The sequence below is a fragment of the Lates calcarifer genome, linkage group LG12 (genome assembly GCF_001640805.2).
Source record: "Lates calcarifer isolate ASB-BC8 linkage group LG12, TLL_Latcal_v3, whole genome shotgun sequence".
Taxonomy (NCBI): domain Eukaryota; kingdom Metazoa; phylum Chordata; class Actinopteri; family Centropomidae; genus Lates; species Lates calcarifer.
In genome coordinates this window covers 22,795,402-22,814,151 of record NC_066844.1, presented here as the reverse complement: position 1 = coordinate 22,814,151, position 18,750 = coordinate 22,795,402, and the positions used below count along the sequence as shown (strand labels likewise).

Genomic DNA, 18,750 nt, shown 5'->3' with positions numbered 1-18,750 from the left:
GGAGTGAAAACAGGAAGTGAAAGATGGAAGTGAGATGGGAGTATGTAGAAATACTGAAGAAAAGGAAACATATGTATGTAGATGATACATAGTTTATTATGGAACAAAGACTTGGAACATTTTTTAAAAACTCCTGTATGAGCTTAAAGCTGCTGTAATTAAATTTATTTGCCACTTGGGGGCAGTGGAAATACCTGAACACAACCCTAAAACACAATACAAACACAGCTCCACTATGTAGTTGATATGCCAAACACTGGGTATTTATGCATACAGCAGACACAGAGCAACATTATCATCATCTGGAGGTGTTTTCTGGCTACCTGATGAATGAGTCAAATATTCATTCTCCTTTCAGCTCTGGTTTGGTCTTCATTCCAGAGTGAAATATATGTCTCTTAAGATGTTAAATGCTGCACTATGTTCACCAGCTAGTCCCTAACTTTGTCTGCTGTTTGGTGTTGGACAGGTCACGTACAGTGGGTTTATCAGAGTTTTTTCTGCTGCTGCTGCATCTGATAACAACACTAATGAGAGTGGTGCTGATTCTACCGTTCAGCTAAAATGCTGAACGGTAGAATCAGTTTATTATTGTCTATGGGCTTGTCACTACAAGCAACAGCTTTTACATTGTGACTATTCATTTAATCCATTGTTAAGCTTTACTAATCATGTTCCTGTTACACATTATTATCTACACCATATGTAGAGATGTATATTTACGGTGTAGGCCCTGTACCACTATCAAGAGGACATTTAGTTATACTATTATATGCTGTTAGCTGTAAGGTATACATTAGCTAAATTAAGATTTGGATTCAAATTAGTGTTTTTTCAGAGATTTTGAACAGCAGCCAATGTATTCTACTGCCACTGTGTAGACAAAGGGCCCAGCTGTTCACTAAAAATCTTATTTCAGTTGTAATTGTTATTGACCTTGTCTTGTAAGGGTGATATTGTCACTGAGCAAACCCAAAAAGTTGACTCCAGATGGAGGCCTGCACTTTACATCACACCTTTCCTGCTGGATGGTTATCAAGACGAAGTGGAAGCAGATGGACAAGAGGATCGCAGCCGGATTCTGTGGCAGAAACAGACCCAGATAAGGAAATGGACAGAGAGAAAAAGAAAACAATGATAAAGAAAGTAAAGTAACAGAGAGAGAGAAATGATACAGCAGAGAAACACAATCCAGGATAACCACACGAGGAGTGTGTGCTTGTATGAGGCAAAAACAGAATGCCTCTATTCATTCAGATTTTACTGATGATCCAACTGATCAAGCCACTCAAACTGTACTGGTAAACTGAAGTCTTATCTTTTCTTTTTATAAGGGGTCAAAGGTTTTTATTCATCAGTGACATAAATGGTTGACTGAAATGCTGGACTTCAGTCTGAGAAGAACTCAGTCAGCCAACACCATGCTGCTATGTGTTCCCCTTTTCACTCGATGGGTTTGGCAGGCTTCCACTAATAAATAACCATGTCTGATTGTGTCAGACATGTCACACAAACTACAGTATATGAGACATTTTGCAGCTCATTTACCAATTAAAATCTGCAAAAAAGATCCAATAATGTAATATATATGACAATTTACTCTAACACTGACTGGGTCATTCTGCCTACATGACGAGTTGGACTTTTACTTTTGGTATGGTAATACTTCTGTACGCCTACTTTACTTGAAACAAATTTTGAAAGGAACTTTTACATTTTAGATACTTAATTATTTCCCATTGCACCTACAAACCAACCAGTACTCTAGAAATGAAATGATTAGTTGATTCATTGATTAGCTGAAAGAAAATAAATTGGCAACACCACTTTGTATTCCTTCATGTTGTTAAGACATTAGAATTTGTTAATTTTGGGTTCAGGGAACAATAAGGTTATTTTTCACAATTTTCTGACATTTTATGCTCTAAACAATGAATTGATTACTGAAGAAAATAACTGTCAGTTGCAGGCTTATAGTATTTGTGTGGTGAAATAATACGACTGTAGGTTTTGTGTGTTAATTACTTAACAAAACAGTTAATGAGAACAGTGTAAACTACAACAGTTAAGATCTTAAAACTAGATTTTGAGACACGGCCTTTAGCTTTAAGATAATATTGTCCTTTGCACACAACAAAACTACTACAGTTCCTGAAGACAATATCTTATCAAACCTTATCTACCGGTGACATAGACAAACAGGAACACATTTCTTTCTCTTAGTCTCTGTGTGTCAGTGTGGTTTGAGGACATCTGTCGACCTCTGGACCTGGACTCACTCTGACTGCGGGCGGCGCCTTTAAAAGTAAAACGTCTCTCTTTTGAGGAAACTGCATTTACGTCAAAACAAAAAGCCCACCTACCCGAGCAAAGGTGAAAAACACCTCTGGTAACTAAATTATTCATACCTTTTGTTACTGTGCGTTATTTAAGGTATAGCACTAATGACTGTCCGTTGACTATACGTGGGTTATCAATGTTAACTGATAAATTAACGTCATAGACGTCAACCGTTAAACTAACTTTAGTTCATGTCAGAGTGCAGCAGCTAACTAGCTAACTAACCAGTCGGTGTAACTTAAACTAACGAGAAGCATATATTAACGTTAACTTTGTGAGAAACTATCATTGCTGTTGAACCAACTGATAGTTTCCAGCTCTACAGTGACATTAATTCAGGGCAAAGTGTAACTGGTAACTTTCCAGCTTGCTAGCTATCTGTGGTCAGTTTAACATACCGTGCTGTTTTGCTGTGTGTGTTTTTATAGGACGTTTCCTGTCTTCTTCCTGCGACACAGACAGTTTCTGCTCCAAGCTGCTCTTCAACAATGTCAGGTGGTAAGTCAGCGAGCAGTCACAGTGCAGACATCTGTCAAGAGTCATACAATACACATACTTTACGGTTATGATCAAGGGTTCATTAAAAATTACCCAGTATGAATTAAAAGTGTTCCCTCCCCTCTGTGTCTACATGCATAGGAGGTTAACTTGTAACTTCGCTTGTAATGAAAGTGCAGGCAGAGCCTATTTCTGTATTTGTGTTCAACAATACTGATTTAAACAAGTTAAAAAAAAAACACGATGCAAACAACGAGTTAGGGGAGAGAACAGAGAAAAAGAAAAAACAGTAATGCTTAAAAAATAATGTACATGCACAGTAAAGTAACAATGACACAAAAAGACAAGCGTCTCCCCACTTGCACTAAAACCCTGTATTTGGTGTGGTTCTTTGCACTTGTATCGCAGATTGTAGTTCATTTTGAATTCTAAATGTAATTCTCATCCTCTATGGCTTGTATGAGGAAATATACACTGGCATTTTTTCCCTTATGGGTTTGTGGTTCTGTATGTGTGGATGGATATCTGCATTGAATCTGACCAGACCAGAACAAAATAGTGACAGCCCCATGCAGGGTCTACCTGCTAAGTTGTAACCTGGGACTGCAAAGTTTAGAAAAAAACATTTAATTAAAGAGCACTGCAAACACCAAACCCTCATTTTTAAACTATTTAAGTCAGGGGACCTGCACAGTTTTATTTTTATGGGGACGATAACTAAGCTAAGATAGAAAACCACTAAAAACTTGTGTCTGCTTCATATCAGTCATTCCATTTGATCATAATTATGTTTTGATTAAACATCTAATTTTGTGTTTTATTTAAAAAAAAATATTATAGTCAGTATGTAGCCATCTAAGTTTGTCCTGTGGGACAAAAAAAAGGAGTGTTTTTGGTGCACGTATGGTTATGTGCTGAACTTTACCCGCAGATAGTTCATCCAAATGCTGCATGCCACAGAAATCAGTCGCTCTCAATATTTCATGCTGGCTGGCCAAATTCAGGACATTTGACTCCAAATGCAACTGCTTACCTCCAGCTTGAATGCACTGTAGGTCAGTAACTCAGAGGTCTTTGTTGGACACTTCATTGGCTTTAGTGGCCTTGCAGCAACCAAAGTGTCTTGTACATCCTCTGACACAGGCTTTATAAGAATTGATGGATACAAAAGTACCAGTACTGAATCTATCCGTCATAGGAAACCCTCTATGCTTATAGACCATTGACTCAGATTGGGTAACAGTTCCAGTTACATGGTCAGTATAACATGGTCAATATGGCATCCTCTTCACTTAAGAGATGTTTTAGTGACTGGCCTATTTGTAACAAAACCGTGCTGTAACATTAGACCTTTAGGCTACTCTAACTTGTTCCTGTTTTAGAAACAATTGAGTATAATACATCGTCAAAAGTCGCCTTCAATGAAAAACCGAAATAGTTACTACCCAGTCCTGGTAATTAGCAGGAGCAGTGCTATTAATAGGAAAAGGCAATGGCTCTCTTTTGTAAAAAGCTGCAGTAATCCTGGGTTTGTTTTTCTTATGCATAGACTTGGCAAAACCACCCCTTGATTGCAAGGTGTCTGTAACCTAATTAGAGAAAATGATGCATTGTTCAGCTGGATTTGGTACTGTTTTACATTTCACATTACCTGTAAAAGGCTTTTGCATGGAAATGGAGAACATGATTTCTTTTTTTTGGTGTAAAGCTGATGCAAACAAAATGCTAAATTCCACGAGGTTTGCTCTGGATGAGTGAAAAAAAAGTCCCAAAGCAGCCAGTGATATGCACAGTGGTCTCATTTTTAGCAAAAGGGTGTGCAGACAGAGAGCTTGACCAAGCTGCTGAGGCAAAAAGAAAACTAAAGAAGGAATACCAAGATCTATCAGGGTCATGTAATATCCCTCCTATTCCAGGTAAGGTGCCCTGAGAATGTGAGTGATTTAGTTGTGACATATTTATAAGAGTAGTTAAGATTTTTCTTTTAGACAAAAGTAGGTCTCTGTTTTTTAGCCTCTGCTGCTGTTGCTGCACCAGATGGTGAGCGTCAGCTCTCCCAAAAACTGGGTCAGATTTCAGAGAAGACTGGAGACACCCTGAAACAAGATTTAAAAAACAAAAACATAAACCTTGACTTCTTCCTCCTTTGCTGCCCACCAGATTTATCTTTGTAACATGTCGTAAAGCTTATTTAAAAGAAAGGTTGAAATTCAGTTATTTGTGTGTTGTGTACAGGTCTGGTAAACGTCTTTGGCCCATGGGAAAAGGTTTGCGATTAGAGTTTAGAGTAGTATTATAGTATAATTGTAGTATTATAGTTTTTAGCCTAATTTCACAGTAAGTGAATATCTTCTAGATTGTGATTTACTCAATCGCTTCAGAGTTCAGTGTGATATTTTTGAGTGTTTTTATATTTGGTCTCGGGTTGATTGCATTACATCTGACCTTCATATCAACTGTGTCTTTTATTTTAACTATTTTAATTCAGAGTTAATCACAGGCTGTACTATGACATAAATAAAACGAGATTCCAGGTTATTTGCATAATTCTTTAGTTGCAACATCAGCTCAGTTATACTGTGTAGAGGATGATTGTCAAGGGAAATGGATGAATGGTTGGATAGTGATGAAGTCTTCAGTGCTGGAGAGTTGCTGAATATATCTGAAGCTGTCTTTTTACGGAGACTCCCCCTGTGTCATAGTGCTCTATACTGTTGTGTGCTGTGTGTACAGAACACAATCTTGCGCTCAGAAGGGACAAACATGTTTCTGTTTAACGGCATACATTGTTTACACCACTAGAGGGAGCTCTTTACCTGTTTTTATGCCCCTCTCCCTCTGACTGCTCTGATTAATGATGGAATCCAAAAAGTCCAAAATTCACTTTAAGGACAATTTTAGATTTTCCCCAGTCTGTCGTCTTCAGTAATATACAGTAGATGTGATGCAGTTTTTAAATATACAGTATTTGTACTGATCTGTGACATGAACTGAGGTATTTTAGTTGTATTTGATGTATGTCTTAGAAAAACGTATTATTTCGAAAAGACAAATTAGAGCTGATGTGAACACAGGCGGTAAAATATATTAATGTGGTTTTGTATTGTCTCAGTTTAATGTATGGTTAAGAACCATATATAACAAAAACAACGATTTTTTTTAATTTTGTAATTTAGCGATGAATATGTCTTTAACAAGAAGGAAAAAAAAAAACAATTATCAGCTTTTTTGGTTTTACTTGATCAGGCTCTGCTGACTTTAGGAAGCTTGTGTGCTCTAAATAAAACTGTGTAGTAATAATGATAAATACTCCTGAGCTATGGGAACCACGTGCGAGAAAGTCATGCACATACTGTACTTGTCAGAGGTTGTTCTGCCAGTCCGTGCTGGGCATTGGTTGTCACTATTTATAATACTTCATGTTAGGCGGGCTTGTGCTGTGTGTGTTTAGGCTCTCTGTCTCCCCTCAGAATTTTCCAGCATAGAAGATTGGGAGTTCACTAGTCAGCTTACAGACTAAGCTGGTTTCTCTGCTTATCCACACTGACCATTCTGTATTCTTTGCCTTTTTTGTCACTTGTCGTTCATCTGGATCTGCTTTGTTTTTTCTCTTGGCTGAATACACATGATATCTTGCCTATCTAATTGCTATTTTTAGATGAGTGGAAAAACTTTTGTCCTTCGCTCACCTTGGCGCTCAGCTGGCAGGGTGTAGTCAGTCTCCAGGCTTGCTTGCTGTCATGCTAGCTACACATTTTGATCTGCAATGCCCTCCTCTGTGGCTGTTTTTCTCCGCATCGGCTACAGGAAGCTCGTTCCCTGGTTGCTAGGGCAACCAAGGAGGATGGTCCCCAGCAGGAGCCGGGGAAGCCTTGGGCTGCCTTTCAGCTCGTCACTGTGCAGCATGCCTGCTGACCTGCTGCTGGCTGGGAGGAGGAGCCAACTCTGCAGAGGAGCTTCTCCCGGCCCAGTATGGGTCCTGCCGCCCCACTGCCCCACCATGAGACCGAGCTCCAGCATTAAAGCTAGTGCTCCTCTCTCCCTCTGCTGGCCACTACGCAGCTCTGACTCGCTCTGCTCCAGTAGTAGCAGGAGCACAGGCGGCAAGATGTCATCCTCTTCCTCCACCTCCTCCTCCAACAGCGATGGACAAGGGAAGCCTAAACCTAAATCCCCATTTCGCAAGAGGGGGAGTCTCCAGAGCACCACCAGCCCTGGTGAGTGGGTGAGAGGGGGTCCCATAGAAAGAGTGAGGGAACTCTATTATATGGATGTGGGATCAGAAAATTACACAGATGCTTTTGCAGTGGCATTTAAGAATCCATGCTACCCCACAAGGAGCAATAAGACACGGGACTGAGTTTACAGAGAGGCACCACTGCGACTCTAGTTTGCATTTATTTTAACTGCTGCTGAGACATAAGTTGAATTCGTCTGAAGCTTTGACTGATGTTGTTTTTAGCATTTCAGCATGAATTGTGCTCTGTGTAACTAATGCACTTCATTGCTTCAAGAATATTTTAACTACACAAGGGCTGAAACTAAGTTAATTGAATGGTAATTGCTATTGTTATTATTTTTTGATTAACCAGGTGATTTTTTTACTGAATAAAATGTCAAATATGGACTAAAGCACATTTACAACAGTTAAAAACCCAAAGGGAGTTCGGTTTACAGCAATAAAGGAAATCTGGTGAGGCATGAATTAAAATGACGTTTGGCATTTTAATTTGCTAAATGACCTAAAATGATCAGTCACTCTCTAAAATCGTTTTTTAATCATTTGTCTGAATTGACACATTCTAAGTGAGACATTAAGTTATTCACAACTTCAAATTCATATTCATAACACTGTGCTTAACAAGTTCATAAATACATTAATGCAGTAAATACACTGTAATACAGACCAAACTGAAACACAAATGGATCTGACTCTGCGTTTACTATAATGGTGCATTGATGTACAACTGCTGGTTAACTTGTGTGTTGTCTACCTCCATGTGTGGAAAACACTGAAAAAGACCATATTTTTAAATATTTATTTTCCTTGATTACATTGTGAATATCAGAGATAATCCATTTATAAAAATTGATAAGCACAGGATATTTGGACTATTGCCGGATTGTAAAGGGATGCTCAGCCCCTCAGTGGGCCCCTTTGCCCTCCCCTTGTACCAACAACAGTTTATCTACTGGCTATGGACTTTCCTTATCTCATCAGTTTGGTGTAGACAAAACAGTGGGGTCGTTTTATCTCGCAGCTTCACCCCTCACGTCACTGAAGAAAATGCTCTCCCCAGCAGTTTGGCCAAGACCTAATTATTTTTGTTCAGGAGAACATGTAATGACCATAAAGACACATGTACTTTATATCATTATATCTTGAGTCTTTAAAGATTTTGCTGCTACTGTCCTCCCTATAAGAGTCCTGAGTTGACATCCCTGATATGCTAACTATGAAAAATGCTGACTGAGTCTCTCAGAATGTGTATTTTTAGCATGTTTTAGTGACTGACCTGTGGACTTTACTATTAAAATTGGACAAACTGCAAATAACTTCACGTCACAAAATTTAGGAGATGCAGTTTCCAAATGCCCCTTCGGCTGTTTGGTTTCAGCTACTTCTCTTACTTGAATTTCTGACTCTTGTTAGTTACAAGATTAATAGAAAAAAACAGTTCAAACTAAGATGCTCTCCTATTAATAAGATATTTGTTTTGACATTTGCACGCTGATGCTAACACTAAGATGTGTATTTTAACATGGTGAACACACAGTCATATTTTAATCAGTCATTGTTAGAACAGGCTTTCATCTCTCCTGCATGTGAGAGAATATTGCAATTAGTGCTACACCAGTGTCAGTTCTCAAGGTATGCGTAGGGGTTTGATTAACTTTTTAGTGTGATAGAAGATGGGCCAAATGATGGTAGCTCTGTGATTACCTTTGAAGTTCATACTAACTGGTCTCTGTGGACAGAAACTAGAAAGTTAGGCCAGCGATTTATCTGTGAAGGAATGAAATGTTAATATTGATTTAATTTGAAGCAGCTTAGCACGTAACGTAGCACAGCACAAATGTTGAGTGTTTGGAGGGATGCAGCACCAGTTCTCAGGCAGTAACTCACATTGACACAGTATATTGTATTTGCTGAGGAAGCCTGTCTTTGCTGCAGTAATAAATAACTTAGAGGTCTCTCCATCCATGCAGTCATTTGAAGTCCTCTCAATTAGCCGCTTGACTGAGCCCCCTGCACTCCCAGTCTGTTATAAGAGCCACATGTAGGCTACCCTTCGTAGTACTTCCATCTGACCACACCAGTCCATTAGCATTCTTGATGCCAAATTGCTGCAGCAGAAAAAGATACTGTAGTGTGTTGTAGAGTGTTAAGCATTTCCTATGTTCCTTTTAGTAACATCACCAGAAATAGCTGTACACTCCCTGGCATCTTTCATCTCAAGAACCCTTGGAAGTTTAATTTTTGTCCACAGAAATTCTTATGTCCAGCACGCCTGCACATTCGAGGCAGATCTCTTACATAAGTGGTGTTGATTCGCTGGTGGAAACATTGATTACTCAGTCAGTTTTCTCATCTGCAGGAATCTGTCTCTGCCTGCAGGCTGCTCTCTCCCACCGGATTCTCATTGCATCACATGAAGCAGAATATGTAATGCCCTAGCTTTGCAGCTGAAGCTATGTGACGTGATATATAGAGGCTGTTAAAGTATGTTCTGGAGAGGTGGAGGGGATTCCTCTCTTCAGCATGAATCACCACTGCGCTTTCTGTTGCGATGTAATCTGATACAGAGGCTCTTACCTAGATCTTTACTAACTTACCGGCTTCTGACTCTGTAGGTTGACTGGTTGTCTCATGTGATCCCTGCCTCATTACATGAACTACCCACTGTGGATTTTTGTACTCTGTGTGGTAATGGATGATGTGTAGAGAGTATAGAAGGTCTCTAGCATGTATATTTTGCAGTACAATTACAATTTGCCTCCAACTCAAGCATATTTGAGAGATGATACTGACGTACTGTTGTGAATATTTATGCATTATTCTAAATGAATGCATATTTTTGTTTGTGCAATAAGCTTGAGGTATGCACTCAAAATCATGAACCTGATGGTTACGTGAACCAAACAAACACTAGTCCATTTAAACTGCCAGCTCCATACTCATCTGTATGCTCCTTAATCACTATACATCCATGCTACAGTTGACTGGTTGCTGTATTCCTTCCACTGCTCCAGCCTCACCCTTTTCTGGTTCATTATTAACCAGATATACTGTTCCTGTCATGGCATGTTTCTGTGTGCTCCTCTCTTGAAATTAAGTGTATCTCATGACTTGCCACATCATGTGGGCTCTGTGCTACAACCCCCGGGGTGGCTTTGTTACACTCCTTATTGAATCATTAGCACATGTACACACTGCTTCCTTATGGACCTTAACCTGCACAACTGGCAGCTCCGTGCCCTGCCCACCTCACCCCCTCCCCTGAGCACTACCCCTTCAGTAGACAGAAACATGTGACAGGCTGGGAGTTCCTGCCCAGGGCCCCATACCCTCACAGTGGTGGTTGTGGGTGTTACATCATATTGTAGGTGTTACCCACTCCTGCTGAAAAGGTGTCACAGTGGGATTTTTGTGTTCACCGCTGAGAGACAAAGCAGAACCTCAGTGTCACTGTGCAATAGAACCATTTTAATGATACTGTTAAACTCAGACAGTGAAGAGACATTTAGGACTAACCACAACTAAAAAGGTATGGCAATAATGACTTTTGTTTTACACGGCAGTTGTTAAACTTTGTGTGTAACCAGTTACACCAGTGTATATATGGGGAATTTATTTTTGGTCAAATATGTGATAAATTGTGAATTTTTATTCATTTATTTTCTGATAATATGCTCTTCTTACAGTACATTTTAATAGTACACTGAATGAGTACAGTTCTGCACTTTACCATCTCACCACTAGAGGGAGTATCTGGCACAAAAGTGCTAAGTCAGACCATCAGTTTTTAACAAGTAGCTGGTTGTCAGTGTCTTTGGCTGTTCTGCAGTCAGACATAACTGAGGACTAGTTTGCTCTGTGTTTGAGTGGAAAATTTCTTCTGCTAAGAATAGCTTAGTTGTTTCCCATTTAACAGAGGAAATGTGTCAGAGATTTTGAACTGTGAGGAGTTTGGAAAACTAGGAGGCCTTGAAAGCTATCACACCAACAGGTGGGCCTGTCGTTGCTGGATTGGACCAGATAGCCAACAGCGCCACTCTATCTGTCCTTTAATCATCACCATGCACACACACACACACACCCACAAGGTAGCTAGACTCAACATCATGCCACTAGATCCACCATTTCTCACAGGGGTGATTTGCAAGTTGACAGACTGTGCTCATACACATGGTTATCATGGGTTGAATTTCATTGCTGAACTGAGGTACAGTTAAGCGTGCTGCTTTGCCCACACACACACACACACACACACTCATTCACATCACAGTTTACTGATCACGAGAGAGCTCCAAAAACAATTTCTCGGGATGGGGGGTGAGGTGTGGACTATAAGTCAAAAAGTGATATACATTGCCTCTGCTTGCAGTATGTAGCCATGGGTGCAGATTGTTGGACAGTTTTGACAAGTCTCCCCTTGCATTTATCAGAATTGTTAACCTGTTTTCCTTCATTGTTTGATATTTTTCCTGTCATTGTGTTTGCAGTGTATCACTCCCCTAAAGTGTTCTCATTAGAAATCTGAGTTTTCCTTTTAAAGCTCAAGGGTAGTGGATGTATTGTTAAGAGAGAGAATAAATTGGCAGCTATAAATTGGCTGATGATTGATTAATCCTAAGTAATTTTTCATTTAAAAATACCATTCTTTCTCTGGCTCCAGATTTTTAAATATGGAGATTTGCTGCTTTCTCTGTTGTATATCATTATAAGTTTATTATCTTTGAGCCTTTGACTGTTGGTCAAATGTACAGTAGTGATTTGTTCCATGGTGAAATAGTGAGTCACTAAAAGCTGCAGAAGTGGGGTAAAAGTAGCTTTAACCTTCAGACAGCATTTTAAGCATTTATAGCATTCTTTTGTGGCAGTTCCACCAAACAAAGAAGACACTAAATCAAAGCAAGAATGTTAAGTCTCAACAGAGTATCCCTCTGTGAAGATGGTGTATGTGCACATACATATGAGTCTGTATCGAAGTTCATAGAAACAGGACATGTGTTATCAGAAGCCTCCTCACTTCTCCATGATTTAACACTCTTTTTATCACCTTCATCTTTGATCCCTGACATACCTTTGGTCTCAGGAATTGGATATTGACCTCTTGACGCCCAAGCAGTGCTAAGTACTGTGTATTACATGTTGACAGTGTCAAGTGACACAGTGCTCCTCTTTGCTATATTCAGATATGGTGAGAGCTGCACTGACAGAGGTGGCAAGAGGTTTTGTGACTGGATTGGGTTATGGATAATCACAGAGGATTGGAGGGAGAAGGGTACATATGTGTGACTTTCACTGTGCATTGGCTGTGTATGTCTATGCATGTGTTTATAGGGGTATACAGTATGTATTTGTGTGAGATTGGCTGCAGGGAGGATTTACTGTTTTGAGAACATTCCTGGTGGATGTTTGGAAGAGAGATACACAGCATCAGTCTGAATACTGAGAATTTTGTTTGAATGTTTGTCCTGGTTTATTCACATGGGAATTTCTGTGCAGAGTTAGAGATTAGGTTTGCTTGACATGGCCCTAACAATAATGCCAGCTCTTGTGTTTCTCTGGGAGAAAGGGAATGAAGAATGGTGCACTCCCCTGTGCTGTTGATTAGTCTCTTGGGAAAGAGATGTATTTAACACGACAGAGGTAAAAGTAGAAAAGCTCAAGCTGGTGTTAAAAAACAAACCAAACCTCAGAAATGTGATTTAAAGAAATAGGTGGACGTATGCAATGTCTAAATTGAAATTTACAGCTGCCTGTAGCTTTTCACCTTGCTCTGATTTTATGTCATGTAACTAATACGAGCAATGGCAGAACACATACTCATCTCTTAACTAATACATGGGATGCCATTGCAATACTTAAGCTTGGAACAGAAAGTCAAGAAAAAATGACATGACATGACATTTTTGTCTGTGGAGGTGCTGGAGCTGGATTTAGGTGGTAGCAGCAGCTTCTGTTAATTAACCTGCTGTCTGGGAAACTGCACAAACCGTGCTACGATGAAAACAGGGTGAAAATTGGATACATCAGTTCTCACCTTATTTGTACAAAACTGCACTAGAGGTTAGTGGTTTTTCTTTTCCGCAGTACCAGAATAACCCACCATTTTGAATCTCAGTACTTTCCAAAATATACACCTTCACCACAAGCTTATATGGAATCAAAAAACATTCAACACAAACACATGGAAAAACATTTGTTCATAATCAATATACCTCTTGGCTTTCAAAATTCTTGGTTTAATGTACTTATTTATTCAGTCTTTTTGTGTTTTTCATGAATTATTTCAGTTATTTCAGTAATTTATTACCAACCATCTTGCAGATATGTTTATAGGTACATTCATTGATATTGTTAAAATTTTAGATTAATGCAAATGTGTTGTTCATCTCAAATCATGTTTTTAACTTTGTAAAACACTGAATTATATATTGACTTTGTATTCTGTGTTTCCTGAAAATGTTGATGTCAGTTTTTTAAATTAAGTCTTTCTTGATGCAGAAAACTTGAAATAGATTGTTGATTTGCTGTGGGGTAGTTAGGCCTCAGCTGGGCTGTAAGAGTCCTGCCCACTCAGTGCTCAGCAGAGAGGATGTGGAAAACATCACTGACCACTACATTTTAGACCCATCATAGCACAGGTTGCACAGCCAGAGTAATGACTGTGTTGGGTGTCTAGGTCAACATTTATTTTTTTCAACACTGTGGGTCCTGGGTAGGTGTTGATTATGGTCAGTATCTATGATATTTCTAGGGTGGGGAAGGAAAGTTTCTGCTGCTATTAAAAGTCATACAAACTCATAGTCTGTGTCATAGTCTGCTCCCAGTTGTAAACATCATAGTAATACAATAGATGCTAGTGTGACATGGACTGTGAGTTCATCTCATTCCCTGTCAGTCCCTGGTGTGGTTTGCGGCTGCCTGTTGTGTGTCTTTCATGCTGATGTTTGTGCGTGTGTTTCTGTGTGTGCACCTGTATTTGGCTGACCTTCATCTGGAAAATTCCTCAACGATCTTCGCTTCCGAGTGTCGCTTTGAAATGTCACTCAGAGTTGAACTGGAATAGAGGCTAAGCAGATTTCTTGTGCATGGTGAAACATGGCAAACAGTCTTTCCTTGTGCCACATGGCAGTCATGTGAGAGAGGAAGGAAATGGTTTCCAGTGGCATCATGTGATCAGTAGAGAAAGCAACATGGCATGCAGTATATAGATGAGCTCACATACAGTGATATATCCATATACCTGTATGTGCTGAGTCATAGTATTCAAATATTGACCTTGCAAAAACAAGTGATCACTCGCCAGAAATTGAATGTAAACTTCTCACAACCACAGAAAAATTAAGAGATTAAGAGTCTAGCATGCAGTAGCAGAAAAAACATCAAATCACAGCAGTATGTAAAAAATAATTAAAACAGGTAAAATTGAAGAAGAACAATTTACAAAGTAACATACCAAACTAAAGACTATATTTCAGAGCTATGGTGTTTGTAATCAAGTGATTTTATTACACACACCAGTAAGGCATGTTTGAATCTATGTTTTAGAATATATCTGAAACATAATGAAATAATGAAATGTTTACAGTCATGAGATGTTTTCATGAATAAGAGGTGGGAGGTGGAGAAGAAGTGGGAGTGGCCAGATATGCAGGGCCTCCTCCATTTTACAGCACAATAGAGCATGAAGTGGTTGACCCCAGTCCCTCCCCTTTTTTTTGCCACGTGGTATCTTCCAACCCAGTATTTAAATCCGGGAGCTTGAAGGCTGTGCTGTTCATGCTCTGAAAAACCGGTGTGATTCAGGAAGCAGCTGAGAGACAGAGGCAGAGCGAGAGAGAGAGAATCAGGAGGGGAAAGGGGAAAAAAACTGCCTCGCCAGCACACTGGAGGTGGCGACAGTTACAATAGGAGAAGCAAAGAAGATAGAAAAAGAGGGGGGGGATTATGAGATCCCGGTGTTAGAGCAGCTTGTGTTTGGGAGAGAGCACATCCTGTGTCTCGCTTCTCCCTCTTTGCTGTCATTCTCTCTTTCCCACTGTGCCAGCGGGGGAGGGTACATCGGCTGTCCCAGGCCTAGTTACATGTCCCAGCATCCCGCAAGAGCTCAGACAAGGCCACTGCGACCGTAACGGAGACTGTGAGAACAGGACAAGACAGGGAGATAGAGGTACTGTAACCTATGCTGATTAATCATCAATAGGACCCTATTTTATATAAATAAAATCTGACTTGACACTGTAGAGCCTGCTTGTGAATACTGTGTTATTAGAAGTTTCAGCAGTTCTGTGTTAGACATGGTACTTATAACTCCAAAAATACTGCACTAGCAAGCTTACAGTGGCAGATGAGGTGCCAGTAAACACAGTTGCTGTGTGCTGTAATAAGCTGACAGCATGCAGAAGACAGGGGGAGGAAATGTAGAAATGAGGGGGGGATTTTCTTTATGGGGAAGCATAAACAGATGGAAAAGAAAAATACGTCATGCATTTGTTAAGTCTGTGTCTCCATAGTTTATTGCAGAGTCTGGCTGTTGCAGTGGGTGAACATTTAAGGCATCTAGTCCCACTGCTGTTTGCTAAAGTTCAGCATGATGCAGTATTACTGCCCAGTAGATTCATCACTGATTTTTTTGTGAGTTTGCTGACGAGACATAGTGGCAAACGCTCTACAGGAGTGTGCAGTAAATTGGAAAGGCTGTTGCAGCAGAGGGTTCAGTGCTGAACAGGTGCCGCTGAGAGAGGAAGAAAATAAATATCTTATTCAGAATTACATCTTCATTAACGTAAGTGTGTGAGCAGACAGATGCTGTAAACTGCTGGGGTGCCCACCTGAGCATTGTTGACCTTCCTGATGTTTGTAAGGGGAGTGTTTTTGTGAGACCAGCTGACATCTGTTTGTGTGTTAGTGAATGTGATGGCAGTGACTTATATGTCTCCTCCTAGAGCCTGTTTATGTAGTAGAAAGCTCTGGAGTAGGACTTAAAATAAATATCTCTTATCACAGTACTAAGAATTATCTTTGTGCATGCACTGAAGAGTATTTTTTCCTCTTTAGTAGGGCTCTATTATATATATGTATTTTAATAAGAAAACAATGTCTCAACTATTTTAATTTGCAGGCACCAGTTTTCAGCTGGCAGATTTATCACCCTTGTTGGTTCCATTGCACAGAGCCTGCTGAGTACTGACAATGTATTTTCGAGATGAAGACCCAAAGTAGAGGTTTATTCTCATCTGTGGTTGCTAAGGAACATCTGAAGCGTGTGTCATCACTCTCTTTCTCAGGGAATAAAGTGAAACCTGTAAAGGAAAACAAATGTCTCCAAACACCGGAGCCACAATCGCAGTAGACCAAAAACACATGACTATGGAACACTTCACCCAGACACACACTAGCATATTTTTATGCCATCAACAGTCTCTAAGATGCCCATCATGCATTGCTGCTGTACAGCCAGGGAGGCTGTACATGACTTTTAGCTCAGGCTCTCCTGTGCTGGCATTAGTCCAAATTAATATTAGAACAAATATATATATGGACAGACTTTGTTTAATTATTTAAAAGTATGTTTCTATGATTATTTTCCTGGTTTGATGATGGTACACATAAGCTGATTGTGTTGGAGATTACATGTCTAAATAATGCACGTACAAACATATGTTCAGCTGTGAAACAATACCTAGGTCTGATCTTATAATATAGAGCAAACTGTGTTTGATAAATACTAACCTTAGCTATTGAGGTTCTAATCAAGAACATCATTGTGATCAGTTCTTTGCATTTAAACAATATGTTAGACACACCCATGAATTTATGGTATAAAGTTAGGGTGTGTCTAATTAAAAAACAGGTAAGGCCAAACAAGAAAGGAGAGGAGACACAAACATGATTTGCTTAGTACATAAGTTAACACCTGAACTGAACCATTGATTATCTATTGTATATTGAATTTGAAACTTGTGCAAATGCTTCGTAGAGCACTGTCAACCCACAAAGACAAAAGGGAATTGCAGGCTGGCATTGTGAGGTTACATGTAAGGGGACTTAAGATAAAAGCATATGTTTCTCATTATTTCTTTAAGACATGAACTGATTAAGTTGTCCTTAATGTACTGCTGGTTCTAGTGCTGTGACCGTGCAAAGAGTAGAGCAAGGACTATGACATGCTGGCATTTTACTGATTTTTTTAAGAAGCACTTTGCCTCCTGTTCCTTTGGTATTTGCGTACACCACACAGTTTGCTTTTAGTAAAGGTTGGAGGAGATGGGGCAGTGCAAGGCCAGATGTATTCACCAAAATGCCAGTTACCTTGGATGTTGTTATTGTGGTGACAACTGTTTCCTTGACACTGCGCTGAGAATAGTTGTGCAATGACAAGTTCTGTTTTTAGCAGTTTGTAAGTTGGTGATTTTAAGTAAGCATACTCTAATTACTGTGACAGAAAAGCTCATCAGTTACACAGAGAGATGGAATAAATAAAGACATTAAATTGGGAGATAAGTGACTTATAGTCGAGGAAGCACCGTTCATCTCTACAGTGGCAGCCAAATCTCATTAATTCTCTGATATTGTAGACTTTATCATCACAGTAAATGCCTCAACCAGTGGGCCTGAGGAGAACATTTTGGTAGCAATATGGGGCTTATGGGACTTGAAGTTTGTTGCATATAAAGTTGTTTTGTTGTCAAAATACACTTTACGGCATATTAAAGAACATAAAAGTTGACAAATTGATATTGATTGTTCTTATCATTTTCATGGACCTACTGTAAAATGTTTTGTTTGACTACCTCAATATATGAACTAGGATGACACTGTCAAAACTAGCGTGCTCCTGCTTTTGGGCCCGAGGGACAGAGAGGACGAGACAGGCTGGAAGGATTGTATTGATCCTTACAGAGCAGAGGCAGCTCCGCTGATACTAGATTTCTGTAGGGTTCAACAAAACAGGTGGGCAGCGTACGTGGGTGGTGTGCTGACTCAGGTCCCAGGGATGTGAGGGAAAGCTGAGAAGGAAAGCTTTGTCAATATTCCTCACTGCTCTAAGAAATTAACTCACAGCAGCCACATGAAGATGGAAAGGTTGAGGCATTTCATTCTAAAATAGACAGGCATGCACACACGCAGTAAATAGCATGTTTGAGGTGAGGCTAGATTGTTGGTTTCTCAGCCACCCTGTGGGCCAAAACACATTCTCCTGCGACCTGGATCTACATAGTGGTTTAAAATAAAGACCAAAGGGTCAAAGCTTCATAGAAATACTACCTAAAAGAGGAAATGAGGGTATGCAAAATTAGGTTTTGAGTCCCATGTTGATTGATGAACACTCTCTTATACAAGTGAGTCGCACAAACCAAACTGTTTTTTATACTCAGACTCCATCATGGCTTCAGTCCTCTGTCTAAACACAGGGATTTTACTCAAACATCAACCATTTATCTGTATTGTTGTTCGAGATGTAAAGACAAATTACCTACTCGCTACTGGAAATATATTCTTTTAAATGAATAATAAACTGAATGAACCATACAGGCTTTTATGACTTAAGTCTTTCTGAATGTTTTCCATCATATACTGTAGTTGCTAGAACTCATATTATTATTTTATTATATTTTTTAATAAGAGGTATCAGCAAAGCAATTCCAAGCCAAATAGAGGCCAAAACCTGCAGAGAG

At 39.6% G+C, this 18,750-nt stretch overlaps 1 protein-coding gene and 1 long non-coding RNA gene across 10 annotated transcripts in view; one reads left to right on the top strand and one right to left on the bottom strand.

Annotated features, from left to right (window-relative positions):
* Positions 1-74: 74 nt before the first annotated feature.
* On the bottom strand, positions 75-6,675 carry LOC108886463 (uncharacterized). The gene is made up of 3 exons (XR_001961454.2): positions 6,528-6,675; positions 2,739-2,869; positions 75-1,081 (listed from the first exon to the last, which is right to left on the bottom strand). It is a non-coding gene; the product is annotated as an uncharacterized LOC108886463 (long non-coding RNA).
* Positions 2,295-18,750, top strand: part of LOC108886459 (AMP deaminase 2) — a 28,983-nt gene continuing 12,527 nt past the window's right edge. For 2 of the 9 annotated variants that reach the window (XM_018681338.2, XM_018681336.2), the window contains exon 1: positions 6,605-7,055. In XM_018681338.2, coding sequence (XP_018536854.2) covers positions 6,605-7,055 — 451 coding nt within the window. Of the gene's footprint in view, positions 2,434-2,720; positions 2,839-6,604; positions 7,056-10,475; positions 10,608-14,821; positions 15,243-18,750 lie in introns of those variants that run through there. The other 7 variants (XM_051074296.1, XM_018681340.2, XM_018681339.2 and 4 more) reach the window with 7 other exon arrangements.